Raw genomic sequence first — 21,692 nt, 5'->3', positions numbered from 1 at the left:
TCATAATCTGCCCAACGAAGCAAGAGAAGGGGGCTCTAATTCTTTTTCACTGCCCTCCAGTTCCAAAATGACAATCACAGCTTCTGCAGTGAACACCTCACACACGGAGAAAACGTCTGGCAGTCCATCTGAAGCTGAACCCTCTGGAGTGCTGGATTTCCTGCTGCAGAGTTTCCCCTCTTGCTCTAGGCATCCCCCAGCAGAGCTTCTCTGCACCCCCCCCCCCCAACCCCGTGTAAGAGGGTTCACTGAATTTAATGCAGAGCACGGGCTATTTACTGCATTCTGCTGAAGTGGCCATTGCTGCAGCAAACTGAACTCACAGCCAGGAGAACAAATAAAAATCCAGCACACTCAGATCTTCCACTGTGGTCCTGCACCCATTGGGGTAGATGCAATAAGTTATGCACTGAAAGCAGGCGCTGAAAAGTCAGCACGTGCTTTAAGGCGCCTCCAGGCACCCTTTCTGGGGGCACCATGCAATATTCAAATTAGGGGTTGTGTTGCAACAGCCGTCCGGTTAGAAAAACACATGCCGAATTTATCGGCGTCTGTTTTCCTAAACAGCGGACAGCCAGGGGTTCAGGAAATGGACGCTTGTCAACTATGCATCTGTTTCCTGCACCCAACTGCCAGTGCTTTTTTTTTTCTTTTATTGTTTTTTGAAAGATTTCTTCCTCCTACTTAATATCGCAATGTTATTAAGTAGGAGACTGTACAGAAAATCAGATTTTGCTCCGGGCAGGCGTAAATATCTGAGCACAAAAATGTGCGTCTTTTGGTTCCCCTTTTTTTTTCTTGCAGAGTGAATAGCTAATAGCCTCAATTCACATGCATTTGCACGTGATGAGCGCTATTAGTTTCATTCCATGTTGGATGCTCGTTGTGGAGGTGCTAATCCTTTTATTGCATAAGGGGATTACGTAGCACCTATACAACCCGCGTCCAACTGTGGGTTATACAGTGGCTGAGCACACTGTATTGCATCAGCCCCATTGTGGGCTGTTCCTGTGAACAGTGCCTCGGAGATTCCGTTCCTTTTTTTTTTGCCCCTGACAGCTCACACAGAATGCTCCTCTTTTTTTTTTTTTTAAAGATAGAAATGTGCTCAACAAAGGAGGGAAGTAAGGGTGCAAAACAAAGGTGGGGAAAGAAAGGAATAAAGAAGTTACTCTTAACTCCCAACAAGTAAAGCTGGAAGCCCTCTGGTTCTGGCACTGCTCAACCATGGAAGGGAGAACTCGTCTTTCACTACAGGAGCTGCTTAAAATTAAACTCACATTGGAACCAGGGCTAAGCTCAACTAAGGAAAGGAGAACTTTATTTTCACCTCAGAAGCAGCCCACTAATAGATTCCTCTAAGCCTATCCAGGTCTCAGACCATAGCATGGGATGCTTGCCTGTCATCTGCTGAAGAAAGAATACTGGCCGGCTGAGGTCAGCATGAATGCCTACAAGGGTTGACATCAGTGATCCTGTTGATTTCTGTTTCCATCTGCTGGTCAGTGAGAATGACCCACTCATATGGACTGGTCTGCCAGGATGAAAAGGAAAATGTCTGAGCCCAATTTCTGCTCCTTAGGCCTACGAGGGTTCAGGATTCTGCAGAGTCAGTGCTCGCAACCTTACTGTGCATTCTCAGGGTGGATGCATAGTGTGTTTCAGACAGTAACACTGGGAGGACTGTCAGTGATTCTGGGGGCAAGCATCACCTGTCTCTCACTGAAAGAACTGATGTTACAATGCTGGGAGAGGGAGGATGCCGGGTAGGGGAACAAAAATAGAGAAAACTCCCAGGTAACTGCAAAAAACAACTGACCTAAACATAACTGCTTTGTAAAGGAAAAAAAAATGCTCAAACGTAAATGTGTCCACTCACTGAAATATACTCATTTTATGGAGAAGCCCACCCATGTTAAATTACAAAAACAAACCATCCCTATTTTTGTGATATTTATTCTTAAATACATTTTTTTATTCATAAACATTCTATAAGTGCAAATTCTCTGAAAATCAACTTCTTAAAAATAAAGTGTAAACAAAACCCTTCTGTTAATTATTCACAGAAAACAAGCTTCAGATTTCCAAACCTTATCACTTTTTGTGTTCTGTTGTAGCCAAGAGTCATGCAATTATTTAACTTCTTAAAAAATGTAGTACATATTCGGTTATTGCTTCTGTTAAAGATTCTAGCTTCCTTTCAGATACACTGATTATTGAGCCTTTGACAGCTCTGCTAGATATTCTGCCATAAGGTCATGAATCCATACATCAGTGTCTGGTAGTGACGTGTCCACAATATATGCAACTAGTTTTCGATCCCAAGGATTAGTATTTTCATAAACTGCCTGTATAAGTGCCACCAAAGGTTTCTTCTCCACGTGATTCCGGAAGACTATAGATGCTTCTTCGGACCATTGTTCACATTTCACCCCTGTAAAATAATAAAGCACACTGAGAGGCCATGCTACAATGCATCAATTGCATCCAATAATTGCCTGGATTATCAAGAATCTGCTAGGCTAGCAACACAGCAAACATTCCCCATTGTCTTTGGTGAATTTGCAAGGTTGTTTGAAGAAAGAAAAATCCTTTAGCTATAAAATAAATCTGTCCATCAAAATTAAGGTCCTAAAGGAAGATGCCTTAAATTGGCTTTGTAATATGAATGTGTTTTTATTAAAGGGAGGACCTTTGTCATCCTTCTGGTATTAAACACCCCTTCCTTTGATGGAAATTCATAACATTATAGGTGTATTTAAAACATTCCTGTATTAACTATAGTAACTGAACAAGTAGTTAAGCACAATGCCTTTTTTCTAAAAGAAGTCAAGCAGGCTGGATAAACATCAGACTGGACTTAGGGGTGTGTTCAGCACCAAAACTATTTTTTTTTAAATCACTGGTTGATATTTCACACTTGAAAAATGAGAAGTCTATTACTAGAGCTCCTTGACCTCTCCTTCTGTTTTAGACAGTATATTAGATATTGTTGGAAAGAATATATTTGGATTTAATTATTCACTTTTTTCAAATCTGAGTTATGATTCAGGTTATTTCTCTGGTAAGGTCTTTAGATATAATTGGAACAGCTTAATTAGCTCTTTTCTTAGTAACTGAAAATCAAAGGGTGCATGTTGAGGAGAATATTTCCATTCCTAGACATCTTTCCTCTGGGGTTCCCCAGGGATCATCTCTATTCCCCTTGTTTCTCAATATGTATATAACTTTTGGATAAAATCATTATCTCTGGTTTAGTGTACCACATTTATACAGACAATATCCAGTTGTTGGTGCCCCTGAGAAAGGCCAAAACCCTGACTGTAAACACACTTAATACTTGTTTGGCAACCATGTTCAAATGGCTTCTGACAAATACGTTAAAACTAAACTCAGAAAAAAAAAAAAAAGATTCTAAGAACTGGATCTCCTAATCCTATGGGATTTGTGATCTCTCTCTCAAATGATGGCTCAGCTTGTATGCTGGTTCTCAGGGTAAAAACTGTGGGTGTCTTCACCCCTTTTTAAAACCAAAGGACAGTTACACTCCCTTGTAATCTCCTACTTAGATTACCAGATAGACTGGTAACAAGTTAGTGTAGAATATGACTGCTCATCATACTGAGCACATATTCCCCCATACTACAGGAATTACATTGGTTATCTATGGCTGCTAGAATGATTTAAGATGCTGACATTAAGGCTCTGAAGAGCAATGAGCCTCCCTTTTTTAAGAACAAGATTGCCTGGCTTATTCCTGTCAAATTCAATGGGAATTTCTAGTTAAATTCCCTATTGTAGTGATGCATTATGGCTGGCAATACTGAAGTTATGCAGAAAAGCTTATTATCCCTTTATAGACTGCAGTAATAGCTTAAGGCAGAACAAAAGATAAAGTGGGCTGAAGAGCAAAGCATATAAGAGCTGTAAACTAGATAACACCAGATACAATTGCTCTGGGATTTTTAATCTCGGCAAGAGGTTTAAGTACTCCTACAATGAAGACATTGAAACGTGAATATAAGAGCCAGAGCATCTATGTTGTGGCTCCTTTGGGACAATCTTCCAAGGGAATTTAGATATGAATCTAATTAGCATATATACTCGTGTATATGTTGATCTCATGTATAAGTTGAGGGTAAAGCCTAGGAGGCTTATGAAATGGTGAAATCACACTAAAAAACAAACCATTAACTTATGAAAATCACTTATTTTTTTTAAAAGCAGAATAAAGTGTCTCATAAGAATGCCCCTATTATAAGAATCCTTCCCTCTCCTCCCATGGTAGGAGCAATGGATGGCCCCTACCATGTGACAGGGGCCAGCCAATGGCATCGGTAGCCCCTGCACATGGTAAGGGCAAGGACCGCTGGCACTATTTTGATTACTGGCAAATGGCCCAGGAGTGGGAGATCGCTCCCGGGCCCCCTGCTGGATCACCAGGGGCTTTTGGTGAGTTTTGGGTTGGGGGGGGGAAATCAGGAGGGTGTGTACAAATACTACAATACACGTGTATAAGTCAAGCCAGCTCTTTTGTGCCTTTTTTCTCGACTTATACATGAGTATATAGTATATTTAGGGAAAGCACAGTTGCTTGCCTATAACAACAGGTGTTCTCTGAGTTCAGCAGGTTGTCGATCCTCACACTTGGATGCTATCATCTGTTGGAGCCCGGCATGAAAAACCTATGTCAAAGATTCTAGAAAGTCCTCCCAGTTTTTTGTTTCCTTTAATAAGGACATAAGAACATAAGAAAATGCCATACTGGGTCAGACCAAGGGTCCATCAAGCCCAGCATCCTGTTTCCAACAGTGGCCAATCCAGGCCATAAGAACCTGGCAAGTACCCAAAAACTAAGTCTATTCCATGTAACCATTGCTAATGGCAGTGGCTATTCTCTAAGTGAACTTAATAGCAGGTAATGGACTTCTCCTCCAAGAACTTATCCAATCCTTTTTTAAACACAGCTATACTAACTGCACGAACCACATTCTCTGGCAACAAATTCCAGAGTTTAATTGTGCGTTGAGTAAAAAAGAACTTTCTCCGATTAGTTTTAAATGTGCCCCATGCTAACTTCATGGAGTGTCCCCTAGTCTTTCTACTATCCGAAAGAGTAAATAACCGATTCACATCTACCCGTTCTAGACCTCTCATGATTTTAAACACCTCTATCATATCCCCCCTCAGTCGTCTCTTCTCCAAGCTGAAAAGTCCTAACCTCTTTAGTCTTTCCTCATAGGGGAGTTGTTCCATTCCCCTTATCATTTTGGTTGCCCTTCTCTGTACCTTCTCCATCACAATTATATCTTTTTTGAGATGCGGCGACCAGAATTGTACACAGTATTCAAGGTGCGGTCTCACCATGGAGCGATACAGAGGCATTATGACATTTTCTGTTTTATTCATCATTCCTTTTCTAATAATTCCCAACATTCTGTTTGCTTTTTTGACTGCCGCAGCACACTGAACCGACGATTTCAATGTGTTATCCACTATGACACCTAGATCTCTTTCTTGGGTTGTAGCACCTAATATGGAACCCAACATCGTGTAATTATAGCATGGGTTATTTTTCCCTATATGTATCACCTTGCACTTATCCACATGAAATTTCATCTGCCATTTGGATGCCCAATTTTCCAGTCTCACAAGATCTTCCTGGAATTTATCACAATCTGCTTGTGATTTAACTACTCTGAACAATTTTGTGTCATCTGCAAATTTGATTATCTCACTCGTCGTATTTCTTTCCAGATCATTTATAAATATATTGAACAGTAAGGGTCCCAATACAGATCCCTGAGGCACTCCACTGTCCACTCCCTTCCACTGAGAAAATTGCCCATTTAATCCTACTCTCTGTTTCCTGTCTTTTAGCCAGTTTGCAATCCACGAAAGGACCTCGCCACCTATCCCATGACTTTTTACTTTTCCTAGAAGCCTCTCATGAGGAACTTTGTCAAACGCCTTCTGAAAATCCAAGTATACTATATCTACCGGTTCACCTTTATCCACATGTTTATTAACTCCTTCAAAAAAGTGAAGCAGATTTGTGAGGCAAGACTTGCCCTGGGTAAAGCCATGCTGACTTTGTTCCATTAAACCATGTCTTTCTATATGTTCTGTGATTTTGATGTTTAGAACACTTTCCACTATTTTTCCTGGCACTGAAGTCAGGCTAACCGGTCTGTAGTTTCCCGGATTGCCCCTGGAGCCCTTTTTAAATATTGGGGTTACATTTGCTATCCTCCAGTCTTCAGGTACAATGGATGATTTTAATGATAAGTTACAAATTTTTACTAATAGGTCTGAAATTTCATTTTTTAGTTCCTTCAGAACTCTGGGGTGTATACCATCCGGTCCAGGTGATTTACTACTCTTCAGTTTGTCAATCAGGCCTACCACATCTTCTAGGTTCACCGTGATTTGATTCAGTCCATCTGAATCATTACCCATGAAAACCTTCTCCATTACGGGTACCTCCCCAACATCCTCTTCAGTAAACACCGAAGCAAAGAAATCATTTAATCTTTCCGCGATGGCCTTATCTTCTCTAAGTGCCCCTTTAACGCCTCGATCATCTAACGGTCCAACTGACTCCCTCACAGGCTTTCTGCTTCAGATATATTTAAAAAAGTTTTTACTGTGAGTTTTTGCCTCTACAGCCAACTTCTTTTCAAATTCTCTCTTAGCCTGTCTTATCAATGTCTTACATTTAACTTGCCAATGTTTATGCTTTATCCTATTTTCTTCTGTTGGATCCTTCTTCCAATTTTTGAATGAAGATCTTTTGGCTAAAATAGCTTCTTTCACCTCCCCTTTTAACCATGCTGGTAATCGTTTTGCCTTTTTTCCACCTTTCTTAATGTGTGGAATACATCTGGACTGTGCTTCTAGAATGGTATTTTTTAACAATGACCACGCCTCTTGGACATTTTTTACTTTTGTAGCTGCTCCTTTCAGTTTTTTTCTAACAATTTTTCTCATTTTATCAAAGTTTCCCTTTTGAAAGTTTCGCACGAGAGCCTTGGATTTGCACACTGTTCCTTTTCCAGTCATTAAATCAAATTTGATCATATTATGATCACTATTGCCAAGCGGCCCCACCACCACTGAGAATTGCCATTGCCAAACAGATACTTTCTAATTGACTAGCAGATTGCATCTCCTGCTATGCCCAGGTGGGGTTGACTCTTATGGGCCATGTCAAGGCTCATTCTGTATGAGCCATGGCAGTATCAGTGGCCCAACTGCAATGAGTCCTCATGGAGATCTGTAAGGCTGCGATGTGGAATTCCATCCACTCATTTGCATCACAGTACTGCATGGACAGGGATGGCAGACGTGACAGCAGGTTTGGCCAGTCTGTTGTCCAGAACTTGTTTGATGTGTAGAACCCAATTCTGTTCCTGTCTAGGGCCCATTATTTCTGTTCAGGCTGCTCCCCTCCCACCTCCCCAGATTAAGGTATACATATGCAAAAAAGGCCTGTTCTCATTGGCACTTTTTTTGTTGGGGGAGGCTACTTGTGGCTAGGGATTTACCCATATGTGAGGACTACCATCCTGCTTATCCTTGGAGAAAGCAGAGTTGCATAACTGTAATAGGTGTTCTCCATGGACAGCAGGATGTCAGTCCTCACAAGCCCCCCCACCTTCCCGTGGAGTTGGGTCTCCAGTTAATGTGTGTTAAAAAATGTTATGCTATGTAATTAGACTAAAGGGACTCCGTGTGGCATAATGCATGCGTCGGCAAGCTCACTTTGTTGGATAGCTGATCTCTGAAAGCCCATAGCGTGCACTGGTTTCCCCAGATCTCCAGGAAGATCTGATATTGATGTTCCCAGGCAGACCAAGTACCCCAAGTATGAAGCCCATCCACATGAGCTCCCCAAGATAGGTTGGATACATCCCTTGTAAGGATGATTTGGACTAGAGAAATTTGGAAGGGAATTCCCTGAACCAGATTGGAATTCTCTCAGCACCAGGAAAGTGAATCTCGGAGTAATGGAGTGACTTGGATGCAATCCTGGAGAGCCTGAGAGGCTTGGAGCCATTGACATCGCAAGGTCCATTGGGCTCTCTGCATGTGCAATCTTGCTATGGGAGTGATGTGAATGGTAGCGGCCATGTGGCCCAACAGCCTCAACGTGTGCAAAGCTGACATCTGCTGACTATTGAATCTTTCGCCGGGGCAATGATCATCATTGTTGCAGGAGGAAGGCCTTGGCCTGAGTCATATTTAGCAGAGCTCCACTAAACTCCATTTCAGATGACAGTCATATTTTGGGTAGTTTACGATTTACCCTTTCTCCAACATTTGGATGGTCACACACACTGACTCCTCGGCTTCTGTTTGAGACATGCTCTAGACCAGCCAATCATACAAATAGAGAAACACATGCACCTTCAGACTGCAAAGGTGCACCACCACCACAGCTAAGAATTTGGTAAAGACCCATGCGATGGACACAAACCCAAACAGAAGAACGCGATACTGAAGGAGCAGATTTCCCACCATGAATCAGATATTTCCTTTGACTAGGGAAAATCTTGATGTGAGCATTCTTGAGATCGAGCTCGTGCATAGACAATCCCCTCTTTGAAGAAAAGGGATAACAGTGTCCACAGAAATCATCCTGAAGCTTTTTCTTTTTTTAGAAACGTGTTCAAGACCTCCTGTTTTCTTTGGAATCAGGAAGAACCTGGAATAAAATTCCATCCCTCTCTGCCCTGGTTGAATGGGCTTGACTACTCTGGATATTAAGAGGAAGGAGAGCTACAAAAGTAGTACCTTCTGATGTACTACGAGTCCCCAAGATGGGCTCAGAGGGCAATTTGGTGGGACACCCAATAGGTCCTGAACCGAACGGCAGAGACTCTTGATGCCACTTCAAAAACATTGTAGATTGACTGCACTCCATGTTTTTCACACTCTATGCTCTTGTCCATCAGTGACTGTCTTACTGCTTCTGAGGAAGCTTCACGGCCACCTCCTGCACCTGCTTGAGGATGTCCCGCATGAACTGGCCCATGAAGAGCTGGTAGACCACTATGCAAGGCAATGAGGGTAGCACCCTGAAATACTTTCTTCCCAAGAGTATCCACGGCCCTAGGATCCCTCCCTAGTGAGACCGAGGAGTGGGTTTTATAGAGTGCTTGGCTTTGAGGAGAGCAGATTCAACATCACTCATTGGTGCAGAAGCAGATGCTTCTTGAATCTGTGAGCCTTCTGGATGAGGTATACCATGTCCGCCTTCTTGTGAATGGGAGCCTCTAAGAGGGGGTTCTCCCACATCCTCAACAGCAACTCCTACATAGTAACATAGTAATGACAGCAGAAAAAGATTAAATGGTCTATCCAGTCTTCCCTGCAAACTTCTTATGGTAGTAACTTTGCTTTATGCAGGTTACCCTCAAGCTTTATGTTAAGGGTAGTAATATTAAAAATAAAAAACAAGCAACTGTCAAACAAAATTACTGCTAGCAACATTTTTACAGAGTGCGCAGTCTTCCTGATAATTCATACATTGCTGCTGCTTGAACATGCTTTGCTTTTAACTTGGCTGTAGAAGCAGTCCTGTGCTTGAATGTCTGTATATCAGTACCCTAGATTGTAAAAGTCAGGGCCCAGCATTGGTTGTCGTCTGAATCCAATTCCCTCCCCACCCCCCCCCCCCCACTATCAAAGCGGAGAATGATGTTGCAGTTGCATCAAAATCATGTAAGCTAATTGGTTAAGGGTAGCAATTCCCAAACCTTCTGATAGGGATAGCAGCTGCCACTCCATGCTGGTTACCTTCTGAAAGATTTCATTCTCTGGGACTGCCATGATCCATGATATCCTTAGGAGGCTCCACAGCATTTTATGCTTGGTGTATTCCTCAGTCTCCATAAGAAATGGGATGGCCTCTGCCATCAACTGAACAAATTCTGCAAAAGATAGGTCCTTTGGAGGGGACTTCCTTCTGCCAGATGTAGGAGAAAGGTTGACATTTATTAATTCAAAATATTTCTATGCCACTTGCTCTGGAAAGATTGCAGCGGTTTACAACATAACATCCAAAGTCAGATTTACAACCATCCGATGCCTCATCATCCGAACCAGTGTCAGAATCACCATATCCTCAGGAATACCCAGATTCCTCCCCACAATAGCAGGAGAGGGATCACTGGGTACTCTGTCTTCAGTCAGTGGTACAGTGACTGGAGCAGCTGGCCGATGGGATCTGGACCTTGATGCCTTCCTGTCTCCTTGGAGAACTTCCTCCAACGAGAAATCGGGGATGACCAATGGGATGGTGGCACAGACTTCAATGCCCCTCTGGGCATTGGCACCATAAAGGGAACCAACACTGATAGTGTCTGCAGAGCACCACCGAGGTCCTTCAGCACCTTCTCCATGGCAAGCTACCCTCGTTTCTCTAACTCAGGGGTGGGCAAGTCCGGTCCTTGAGGGCTGCAAACCAGTCGGGTTTTCAGGATACCCCAATGAATATGCATGAAATAGATTTGCATACAACTGAGGCAGTGTGTATGCAGGTCTCTCTCATGCATATTCATGAAGGATATCCTGAAAACCCAACTGGTTTGCAGCCCTCGAGGACCGGAATTGCCCACCCATGCTCTAACTCTTCTTCAAAATTTGCCAATGCCAACACTGACTGGGAGGCAGGAGGGGTGGCCAAGTCCTCTTTGGAACAGAGAGGAGGATCAGTGGTGGACACCAGGACTGGTGGAGACCATAGTGGATGCCCAGATAACTTGGAGGATGAGATTTCCTCACCACCAGTCTAGCTTTGGGGGTTTCTCAGCCAAAGCTAGACTGTCCCCACTCCTGGCACCGTGCATTGACAGAGGCTGATGTGAATGCTACTCTGGCTTCTTCTGATGCTCGGCATGAGTCTTCCCTGGTGCCAAGGTTGAAAATAAGTAACCCGATCCCTTCTTCAACCAGGAGGATATGGGTGATGGCCTGTTCCTGGATCCCTAACAGCCATCATTGAGGGAACTGATGGCTCCCCAGATGCAGGTGACCCGATGTCTATCACTGCAGCTCTGTGGTCCTTAGATGCCAATGGATCGTTTTCCTGTGCCTGAAAAGATGTTCCATGATCTCCAGACGGGACCGGCATCCTTTGGGGGATCATTTGTGCACACTTGTGGCACCCCGGGACATCATGCAATGCCCCCATGAAGACATCTATTATGGGAAACCGTGATAGACATGGTCCTCGTGCATCAGGGGTATTGCTGAAACCCGGACATGTCTGTTTGAAAAAGAGAGACTAAATCGAACTCTATGGCAGCAGGCACCAATGGCACCACCACCCCGGGGGAATCTACTGCAAAAGAAAAGCTACCAAAAAACCTTCCTAGGGATTCTACAGGAATCCACAGGACCCCACAATAACCAAATCTCAAAAATATGAAAAACTCTAAGAGTAAGGCTCCGAAAAAAAAAAAATGCAACCACTGGGAACTGCGGAAAATGAAGTGACCCCATATGGCCAAGTAGCATAATGCATGAGTAGGGGTTCAGTAGGGCTCAGTCACATTTCTAGAAACTGACATTTTTCATACCAGGCTCCACTGAATGACATCACTCATGAGTGAGAACTGCTATCCTGCTTGACCTTTGAGAAAAGCTAAAAACATGGCTATTAAAAAGATTTCTCATCTGCCCTTCCAATGTTCAGGGCGGGATAGAATAAAAACATCCATAATGAAGTAAACAAAGACCAACATTTGGCCAATACTGTTAAGTTTTGATAAGGTAATGCTAGTTATACAGGGCAGGTAGGGCGTTATTACTCATTTTACCTCATCTTTCTGCTTTTGCTGTATAATATAGACTTCCAGGATATTTGAATGGAATTATGATGGAATATGCTGTTGGAAATATACAGCTCACATTTGTTTGCATTTACTGTATTATATATTTTAATGTCTGTCGAGTTTAGCTGTATGTGTATCAATTTTTTTAAATTAAATTTTATGCCACTTTGGTCTGATTTGGAAATCTGGAAAGATAGTTTATAAAATTTTAAATTAGATTCAAGTTATGTATACAGAAAATTGAGTACAAAAGTAAAATTCTGGGTACGCAAAATGACAGCAAAATGCTGGGTGGTCAAAAATTGAGGTATGCAAATACCTTCCATTCTGGACAAATTTAAAAGCTGGGTATTCTAGTAGTTTCTTTTACTATTGTATTTTTCATTACAGCTTTGCAAATAACACTGCAACCACAGTTGCTTTTGGATGCCTTCAATCATCAGCTATATGGTTGAGTTTCATTCTGATGTGCAACCTTTCACAAAAAAAATGGCAACAGCTTTCCACACTACTGGAGGGGATACATATTAGCACAGAAAGTAGCAGCAGAAAACTCAGATGGACAAACATTTAATCAGGTTTATTTATTTATTTAAAACTTTTATATACCGACATTCAAATGAATATCACATCTGGTTATGATTTCACACTCTGCTTATATAAAGGCATGCTAGAACCCATCTACTAGCTTAACAGTTCCCTAGATCGGGGTTTCCCAAACCTGTCCTGGGGACCCCACAGCCAGTCACGTTTTTAGGATATCCACACTGAATATGCATGATAAATTTGCATGCCATGGAGATTCTGTTTCATATGCTAGCCAAAAGCTAAGTGGCTAAAATAAGTTTACTTGATACTTTGATCTCAGAAAGTACTATACATTGTATGTCATTATTTCAAGGCATTCAATTCTGGCCATTTTAGCTGACTTTGCTTTTCAGTTTCATTCTTACCCAAATCTTTAAATTTATTAGTAATCTGCACTTTTAATACTAAAAGAAACCAACAAAAAAGTTTGTTAGAGGGGATACCATAAATTTTGCAAATTAATCACCCATCTTGAGGCTCTCAGCGATATAAAATTCATTTACAAATTAAAATAGAATACATAAAAAAATACAAAACACCAATTTATAATAAAGTACCAACAGAAAAAAAAAATAAAATAAAAATACCGAAACTCCTAAAACCAGGTTTTAGAATATTAAGATACAAGCTTCCAAAGACCATGTGTTCAGGCAATATATAACCTCAAAGACCTTAACAAAACGCTGTCACTGCTACATAAGAATTGCTTGGTAGTAAGTCAAAATTGTGTAACTAACTCCATAACCCAGTCTCTTTTTCAATTAATCTTCAGCAGCAGTTTTAACCCTCCAAGCAGGCACTGAAACAGCTGGCTGCCCCACTCCAGCCAGGTAGAAAGAGAAGAGGCTGTTCCCTTCCAAGATCATAGACTGCTGGTGGGGGTGGCAGCCTGTGAAATTGCACTGTAGGCAGGCCCGGGGATCTCCTCTCAATTTTGAGTTGGCAGTCACAAAATGATGGGACTGCCCAGGAGCGCCTCTGCTGGTGATGGAAAACCTCTGGTGGCAGGACAGTTGCTTTCTTTGCTTATTGGGAAATCTGTCCCTGCCAATCTCTATTCCTTTGAAACAGGGATTCTCAAAACAAATTTTTGGTGGCTTCAAGAGTGCAGTCATCAACTTTGGCTGAATTTACAATTTTTCCTAAAATATTTGTACCTCTTTGCTATATCTCCCCCTTCACTGTCTTCCTCTTCCCACCCCAGCCCTGATTTCTTGCTCTTTAAACTGTAGCCAGCAGAGGGAGCCAAGTCCTTATGTAGCACTCTTCCTCTGGATGGTTATTTGTGGGCCAGATGCCTTCTTGCCTATGCTAGGGCAGGCTCTTATGGTGCAACTTTTTTCTGGATACAGGGGATCTACTCTTCAAGACTCTCCTCCTCCTGACAACCTCCTGACACTGGCTACCTTTGACAAAAACTGCTCTAACCTCATGTTTTACTCTCTATAACCTTTTTTCTCTCTCAATCTCCAACTTTTTCCTTCCCTATCATCCTCCCTTCCCATTACTTTCCTTCATCTCTTTCTACAACCTAATTATTCCCTTTTGCTCTCTTTCACAACCACCTCCCTAGGTAACCTCATCTTTCACTCCTCCTCCCCTCAAATTCCTTTAGCAGTCTGTTCATTTTATTCTATTTTAACATTCTCCATTTTTTTCTCTCCCTCACCCAACCCTCTCTTCCAAGTATGCCTCATTTCTGCTATAGCTGCCAAGTGAAAATCCCTTGGCTCACATTGGCTTTACTGTGGGGGATGAGGTTCCTTAGGATCCTGCTAGTTCCTGTTGGGTCAATGTGAGGAGATCCATGGGCGTATACCAGCTCCTGCCTCAGGTCAAATGCGAAAGAAGAGATGCCAAGTCCGCACTGGCTCTTCTTTCTTGGGCCAATTTTCTTTTCAGATCTAGTTTCAAGAGTGCACATTTCAACAAGCTGCACACAAACCATCTTTAGAGAGTGTTAAACCAGCTGTGAAAAACACAAGTAATTTTTCCTTAGCTTAAAACAGCTTACTAGCCAAGAAGGTGAATCCTATGTGAGCATAGAGGTTTCTGTAGAGATTATAGGCATCAGCTTGCTTTTAACTGCAGATACACTGTCTGCATGAATAAATAAATCACACCTAAGAATTTACTGTATGCCTTACTATGATTTACAGTGTACTATGCTGCTGAGTGCCATTATTTCAGATGAGATGTTAAAATAAGACCCTACTTATCTTGTGGATATTAAAAGATCCAATGACTTTTTTCACAAACACAAGGATGCAAAAACTTAAAACATCCTCTGTAGGAGCAATTTACTGAGGCTCAGAAAATGCTCTCTAGGATCAATGCAAACTTATTTTGGGCCTGATTTGTTTTCCTACATACCTGGGCTTCCAAGGCCAGCTAGATCCTACCTTAACCCCTTCTCAGTGCTACTTATGATTGGGGGAGAAAAAAAAAAAGAGAGGAAGTCAGAACTGCAGAGATTTATGACACTAAAATGAGAATTCTGAGAACTAAAGTTCCCTAAAGGATGTGTTTTTCCACAAGTTTCAATTCATTCAAACAGATATTTAGGCTAAAACCATTTTAAAATTGAATGATTGTTTCTATTTAAAAATGACTATTTATTCATATACATAGAAATATATCCAGTTCTTGAACTTACCTGCAAGCTCAGCTCTTACAGCCTGAAATGGTAATAGCTTGAACCTGTCAATCAGTGGCTGCACTTTCCTGCAACTCACCAATTCATGACGACCATAGTCCAGCTCATACACAGACACCAATCCATTTGTCAAAATCCCTTTTAAAAGGACTCTGTACCACCTAAAAAATAAAAATGTATCAACTGGAAGAATGGCTCTCTTCTCACACTTTGAGCGTAAAGCAAAAATCCTTAGTTAGCAGGATCTTAAAACTGATAATAAAGCTTTAGCATAAATTTAACAGGGATGTCTCATGTGCTTTGAAAATCTAGCACCTACAGTCATACAACTGTGGGCTCTGATAAAGAGCTCAAAACTATGTGGTGCTGGGAACAGCAAACAGAAGACCTTGAAGAACTGCAGGAAATATTTGTGACTGAACTTTTCTCTGAGCCAACGCCCCAGAGTGGCATAAAGGAGAACAGATGCAGAAGTCTGAATGTGGCGAAAAATCCAGTCTATTTTGAGGACATTAAAGATCCCAGGACACTTTCTTACAAGAAAAGGCTATGGTTAAATTTCATATTATCCCAACTAAATAGTCCACTTTATCTGGGAAGCCTCTATAAGAAATATTTAAAAGAAAATATGTCTAAATCTAGACCAAAAGATAGATCCTCTTTTTGACCAAATTAATAAACCGTCATGTAGGCTGCTCATGAACCCCTGGTCCCCCTTTATCTAAAAGAAATACCTCCAGGTGTTCAGGTTGAAGAAAAACAAATTTGTTTTTTTGATAGGTAATAATACATTTGCATGGGAATTTGAGGAAGAATGTAGCCCCAATGGCTACAACTCTTCCTCGCATTGCCAAAAACTGCTTCCTTCTCACCTGGGTCGATCTTGAGACGTCTGGAAATACTTGAACAGTTTTACCACAGAATAAGAAATTTTTATTCTTAAAATATTTCTGTAGAACAAGATTCTTTTCAATCTCTAATCCGAAAACCACTATTAACGTTGCTCTAGTTGTTATATCATCCCCAGAAGCTTCTAGGAAGGATGTCAAATTGGGACTTCTGTCAATTATTTCCTCCATCCCACTTTGGATACAAGTATTACACAAAAACGCTAAAATGCTAATTGCCAAAAACTGCTGTCCTCTGAAAAAGGCAGGTATCATGTGACCAAATTGTGTAATTCTATAGTGAAGCTAAGTTGAAAAGGCTTCACCCAACCTTAGGAATGTTCTCAAAAGTTCAGTTGCCACTAGAAACAAATGGAGAACTGACAACTCCTACAGAAAATGTCACTTTCTTAAACTTCGGTGGAAACAGCCCTTTCATTTTTTGGCCTATTCTTAGATAAGATCCAAATTGCAGAATCTAAGCTATGAGCTGAGAATGATCCCTTCTTGGCCTTTCAGCCAAGATTGCGCACGTGTATGATATATGGGGGTTAATGCCCTGCTACCCCCACTGGGGACATAGGACTACTGCAGAAAAAAAAAGTGGTTTAAACATCCTGCTCCGAACTATGGATTTGTAGGGAACAAAATTACTACCAACCATAAAAAGCACCACTAGCAGAGCCATATTGATTGGATTGGCTACCCAAAGTATCTGTTGTAAATCCCCTCTACCTCCCCTCTTCTGCCTAAAAAAATAACCAAACACATGTCAGTGGAGCATAAAAGAAAACAGCAAAAGTGGGCCTTAGAGGTGTTTCTGAGGGACATTATATTGATCCTTGAAGCTCTCTCAATCCACACGTCTATAAAACAGTGTTTACTGAATGATGAAAGCTAAGTCATTGCCTTGAAAGTAACAAAGCACAGGCATATCAAGAATTACAAATAAGCATACATTTAATACCTAATATGTGACTTTTAATGTTTTTCTTTGGACAATAAAATACAGTATCAAATGGCATTATACATATATGCAGTAGCATGCCTTTACAAATAAACTTAACAGCTGATTTAAATGGACTGTGGTGGGGAGTAGGGGAATAGAAGGGTGAGGTGGCAGCAGTGGACGAGAAGAGGCAGAAAGGAGCCCTACACCTCTGCTTGCTGACTGAACATCCTAGGCATAGTACTTTTTTTTTTTTTTTTTAAGATTGCCACTGAATGGCAGCGTGCATACTTCTGTTGTAGTTCACTGCAAAGTAATGTTCCCATTCATTTGGTAAGAAGGGCACATATATATAGGGATGATACCTTTTATTTCCCAACTTGGCAGCATTAATTTTTTGCTTCCAGGATCAGTGGGAGGCCCACTGTCATTTTCTGCTGTACTAGCATTGGAGCAAGGAGAGGGCTGCACCCAGCTTGGACCCCAACAGAAAAAAAAATATGGTTTCTGGGGAAGGGCTGGATTCTGTAACTTGTGTGAAAACATGATCAGCTTGGGCAACCTATGTGCTCAGGTTGGAAGGGACGCACTGGAGCTGCACTGTTCCATCTGGCTATGCCTCACACTAGTCCTGTTGATGGGGAACAGGAAGGAGGAAAGAAATAGCGTAGTTCTTTTAGAGCGACAACCACTGACCAAATCCAACTGGCAGCAGCAAGCGCTGAGGCAGAAAATGATAGCATCAGGAAGGCAGGAATCGGAGATAATAGCATATAGCAAATGTTGCTTACCTGTAACAGGTGTTCTCACAGGACAGCAGGATGGTAGTCCTCACATATGGGTGACATCACAGGATGGAGCCCTGTACTGAAAACTTTTCTGTCAAAGTTTCTACAAAGCTTTGACTGACACTGGCACACTGAGTGCACTGAGCATGCTCAGCCTGCAATTATCCCTGTGACCACAGGTGTCTCCCTCAGTCTCGTCTTATAGCAAAAAGCGCAAGCGAAACTAAAATAAAAGTAAAAACGTATACAGACCCAATTCCGCGGGGTGGCGGGTGGGTTTCGTGAGGACTAACATCCTGCTGTCCTGTGAGAACACCTGTTACAGGTAAGCAACATTTGCTTTCTCACAGGACATGTGAGGATTACCATCCTGCTTATGGGTGAGTACCGAGCTAAGGATGCCCTAGAGTGCACCAAATGCACCCAAGACGCGCAAAAGGCGCAATGACGGGGGTGGAATTTGGAACGGAGGGCATCCTGAAACCCTTAATGGGTTGGTGGAAGGATGTTGGGTAGTTAAACTGAAAAGAATAGTAGTAGATGGACTGGCCAAACATGGAGCATGCCGGCCAGTCGTATCTAAGCAATAATGGCTGCGAAGGTATGGAGAGAGCTCCAGGTTGCAGCCTGATAAATATGTACAAGCAGCAGTGGCCAAGGGGAAGCTATGGAGGCTGGAACGGACGGAACAGAGTGTGGTTACACACAGTGTTGTAGTGAAATGCCTGCTTGTTGGTAGGAAAAAGATACAGACCGTCAATTAGGAGGAATAGGTCTGTTTGCCCACTGGAACTCACAGCTTGGCTCTTGCCACAGAAGGAAAGAGTTAGTTGGAATTCCTATGGAGTGTACTGCGATCTAGATAAAAAGCAAGTGCACTATTACTGTCCAAGGAGTGGAAAAACCCTCTCGCTTTGGTGAGAGAGAGGTGTTGGGAAAGTGGGCAGAGTATATTCTGAGTAAGGTGAGATGCAACGTCTACCTTAAGAAGGATATGAAGTTGAAAACATAAAACCATTCAGTCACGGAGGAACACAGGGTCGGGTGAGTATGTAATAAGGTGTGTAACTCACTGACCCGGTTGGTAGAAGTGGCATCTATGAGGGAAAGAGTTCCCCATGGCAGACTTAAGTGAGAGGAATGGAAAAGCTCGAATGGAAAACATATGAGTCTTGTAAGCACGAATTACATGTCCCATTCCGTGACTAGTGAAAACAGAGGCGGTTTGATCAGTGGATAATCCATGGTAAGCTGTCTCAGAAGGGGTTGACCGTTAAACGGGTATCCCCACTCCCAAATGGTATGCCAATTGGAACAGAGGTATACCCATGTGAAGGATGTCTGGGGAGCAGAATCAGAGGGAGTAAGAAAAAAAAAAAAAAAAGAGTGGTGCAGAAAAAAGAAAAAGGGTAAAACCCTTTTGTAAGCGTCATGTGCTAAATCGTGCCATTTTGAATGGCAGGATTTGGGTGTGGAAGGGATTTTATGACGCTACCAATACCTGAGAACATCAGTGAGTCTATGATATGAGACTGACTTGTGAGAAGGTGAATTGGTTACTGGTGTGATAGACCGAAAAGTATGGGAAGCATACTGGTCTCTGCCAAGAAGTGGGTTTGAGGAACAGTGAACCCCGTCCCATTTCAGCATTAGAAGAGTGCTGGCTATGAGAGGCAGCGGAAGAGACACATAACAGGGCCTTGATGGAACAAAGGCGCCTATGGGAACGCATTGGAAACATGTGTAGGGAGGAGAATCCATGCACAGTATGGTTCGATGCGGACGCAGAGGGCAAGTTAGGTTGACCTCGGCGCTAGAAGATTTCTCTCGCTACACATGTAGTCCGAGACCATTCAAGAGGATGGAAACCTATATGGAGAAGGTCTGTTAGTGCGTTCAGTAAGTCTGTTAGATAAGTGGCCCGAGGATGCATGGAACGAGCAAGGGCCAAGGGTAGAGCTGCGGAGCTTCCTAGTAGTGTAGCTAAGAGGTTATGCGTGCTTGTGTGTTGGAAAAGCACATTGTCCCTATGCTGTCTGTATGCACAAAGATTTGTTGCAGAGGCAGTATTGGAAGGCATAAGGGCATAACTCATGGCTACAAGCTCCAGGAAGTTCATGTGAAACTGTGCCTGGAGCGGAATAGATGCATATTGGGTTGAGAAGATGTTAGGTCAAACCTTACAACCCTGAGTAAATGCGAGCATTAGCAGGAGCAGACTAGGTTTTGGTTCTAGATCTGCAATATGGATGAGGGACAAAAGCGGTTGAACAGCTTAGACCCACTGATGATAAAATTTCACTGAACCTAACCCATAGCAATTTTGGATCTATGAGGAAAGTGCAAGTTAAAAAATCCCATGGCCCAACAATGAAAGAATTGAGGGGCTGAAGTTATGGAATATGCACGCAGGGACATAGAGGAATTTGTTAGAATGTCTGCGCGGTTGCTGGACAGGAAGGTCGTTGTGACTGTCGTGTCCAGAAGTGTTCTATAAGGGATTTATGGCAGTGACAGCAATCCTAGGTAGTAGATTTATAGTGAGTCATGAAGAAGTTAGAGCTCCTTGCTTGGATTGACTGTGGTTATGCAGCTGTCCATGCAAGGAAAAGCGTGAATGATGTACTCCGTAGAGAAACAGCAGTCACCGATAGTGATTTAATGAAATACCCCAGTTGCTGAAGCTGGTGCAACCGGCAGAGCTTGGGATCGTAATATTGTTGACTCACCATGAAGCACATAGAAAGATTAGAGGCAATCTACTTACTGCGATATGGAAGCATGGTGACAAGAGATACCATTTTACCTGTGCCTTCTGAAGAAAGTTGGTATTTCTGAGGTCCAGGATGGGCAGAGTGTAACTACTTTTTGTTGAAAGAAAGGTGAAATTAAAGCTCCCCAACCCCCCCCCCCTCCCTCCTGCGCTTTGTAGCGTCCGGGGGAGTGTACCGTAAATCTTGGTACAGAGTGGGGTGGCCGCTCTGACATCCGGCAAGTTGAGAAACCCGGAGGTGTCCAACTGGCCGGGCTGATGTAACCTGGATATCATGTAACCTCCCAAGGGAGCGTGAGCGGTAAAGTCTTACCTGCATTTCTGTGTGCTGTACAAGAAAATGTCGAGACCTGTTGCCAGGTTTCAAGGTGGACATGCACTTGAGGCAGTATTTGCTGGATCTTGTGTTTAGCAAATCAGCGAATCCATCTGGAACTTCGGTCCTGAATCAGGAACGAGAAGCCAGAGTATTAATCAGTACAGGGTCCTGTTGCTGACAACGGGAGGATGTCCTGATGCAATCCCAAATAAATGGTAGAGAGGTTCTTTTGGTATGATGTCTGACATAGCTGGCAATAGCGATATGTGACACTAATACGGTTCTTGGAAGACAGGCGACCTAGAACCTTTCGAATCATGTGGCCCGAATTAGAGAACAGATCTCAATGGGAATGCCGCTGAAGCGGGTTTAGACTACTTACCATCCAACGTGGATCGCCGAAGGACGAGCCGGTGAAGATTGATGGCTCCGTGGATTTCAGGAGTCATTAAGGGGTAAGCCTGTCGGACATAACGTCAGTCTCAACTCTGATACCTGGTATGGTAGTGCACGTATAGAGGAGACAGGCTGAGTGTGGCTGGTGCTACCACAGTAATTTGTGGAGGGCCACAATCCCGCACCAATGTCGGTGGGGCACGCCTCGGGTACAGGGGAGCCATTATGACTCGTGAACCCGGCCCTTGTTGCAGCGGCTCAATATGTCGTGACGCCAGTCCAGAATTCTTCGGAACTCGTTCCGGTGTTTCTGGAGCACCAAGGACTGCCAGCACTGTGTGGAACAGTGGCTATGGCAGTGGTGATGCTGCTCGGCCCGGGCATTCTCCAGCACCAAGAAGGATAGCACTGATGTGCTGGATGACGTCTGTGGCAGAAGGTCACCGTGCTGGTGACAATGAGCACCACAGTGCTCGGCCCGGTCTTTCCCTAGCGC

At 42.8% G+C, this 21,692-nt stretch overlaps 1 protein-coding gene across 3 annotated transcripts in view; it reads right to left on the bottom strand.

Annotated features, from left to right (window-relative positions):
• Nucleotides 1-1,078: 1,078 nt before the first annotated feature.
• The window catches only part of TDRD7 (tudor domain containing 7), a 345,168-nt gene continuing 324,554 nt past the window's right edge, over nucleotides 1,079-21,692 (bottom strand). For 2 of the 3 annotated variants that reach the window (XM_029603524.1, XM_029603532.1), the window contains exons 16-17: nucleotides 15,085-15,245; nucleotides 1,079-2,434 (exon numbers count right to left, since the gene is read on the bottom strand). In XM_029603524.1, the coding sequence (XP_029459384.1) occupies nucleotides 2,214-2,434; nucleotides 15,085-15,245 (382 nt within the window). In that variant the 3' untranslated portion in view covers nucleotides 1,079-2,213. The remainder of the gene's footprint in view (nucleotides 2,435-15,084; nucleotides 15,246-21,692) is intronic. The other variant, XM_029603540.1, reaches the window with a different exon arrangement.

This window comes from Rhinatrema bivittatum, chromosome 1 (genome assembly GCF_901001135.1).
Source record: "Rhinatrema bivittatum chromosome 1, aRhiBiv1.1, whole genome shotgun sequence".
Classification (NCBI taxonomy): Eukaryota; Metazoa; Chordata; class Amphibia; order Gymnophiona; family Rhinatrematidae; genus Rhinatrema; species Rhinatrema bivittatum.
This window is presented reverse-complemented; position numbering and strand designations above follow the sequence as displayed.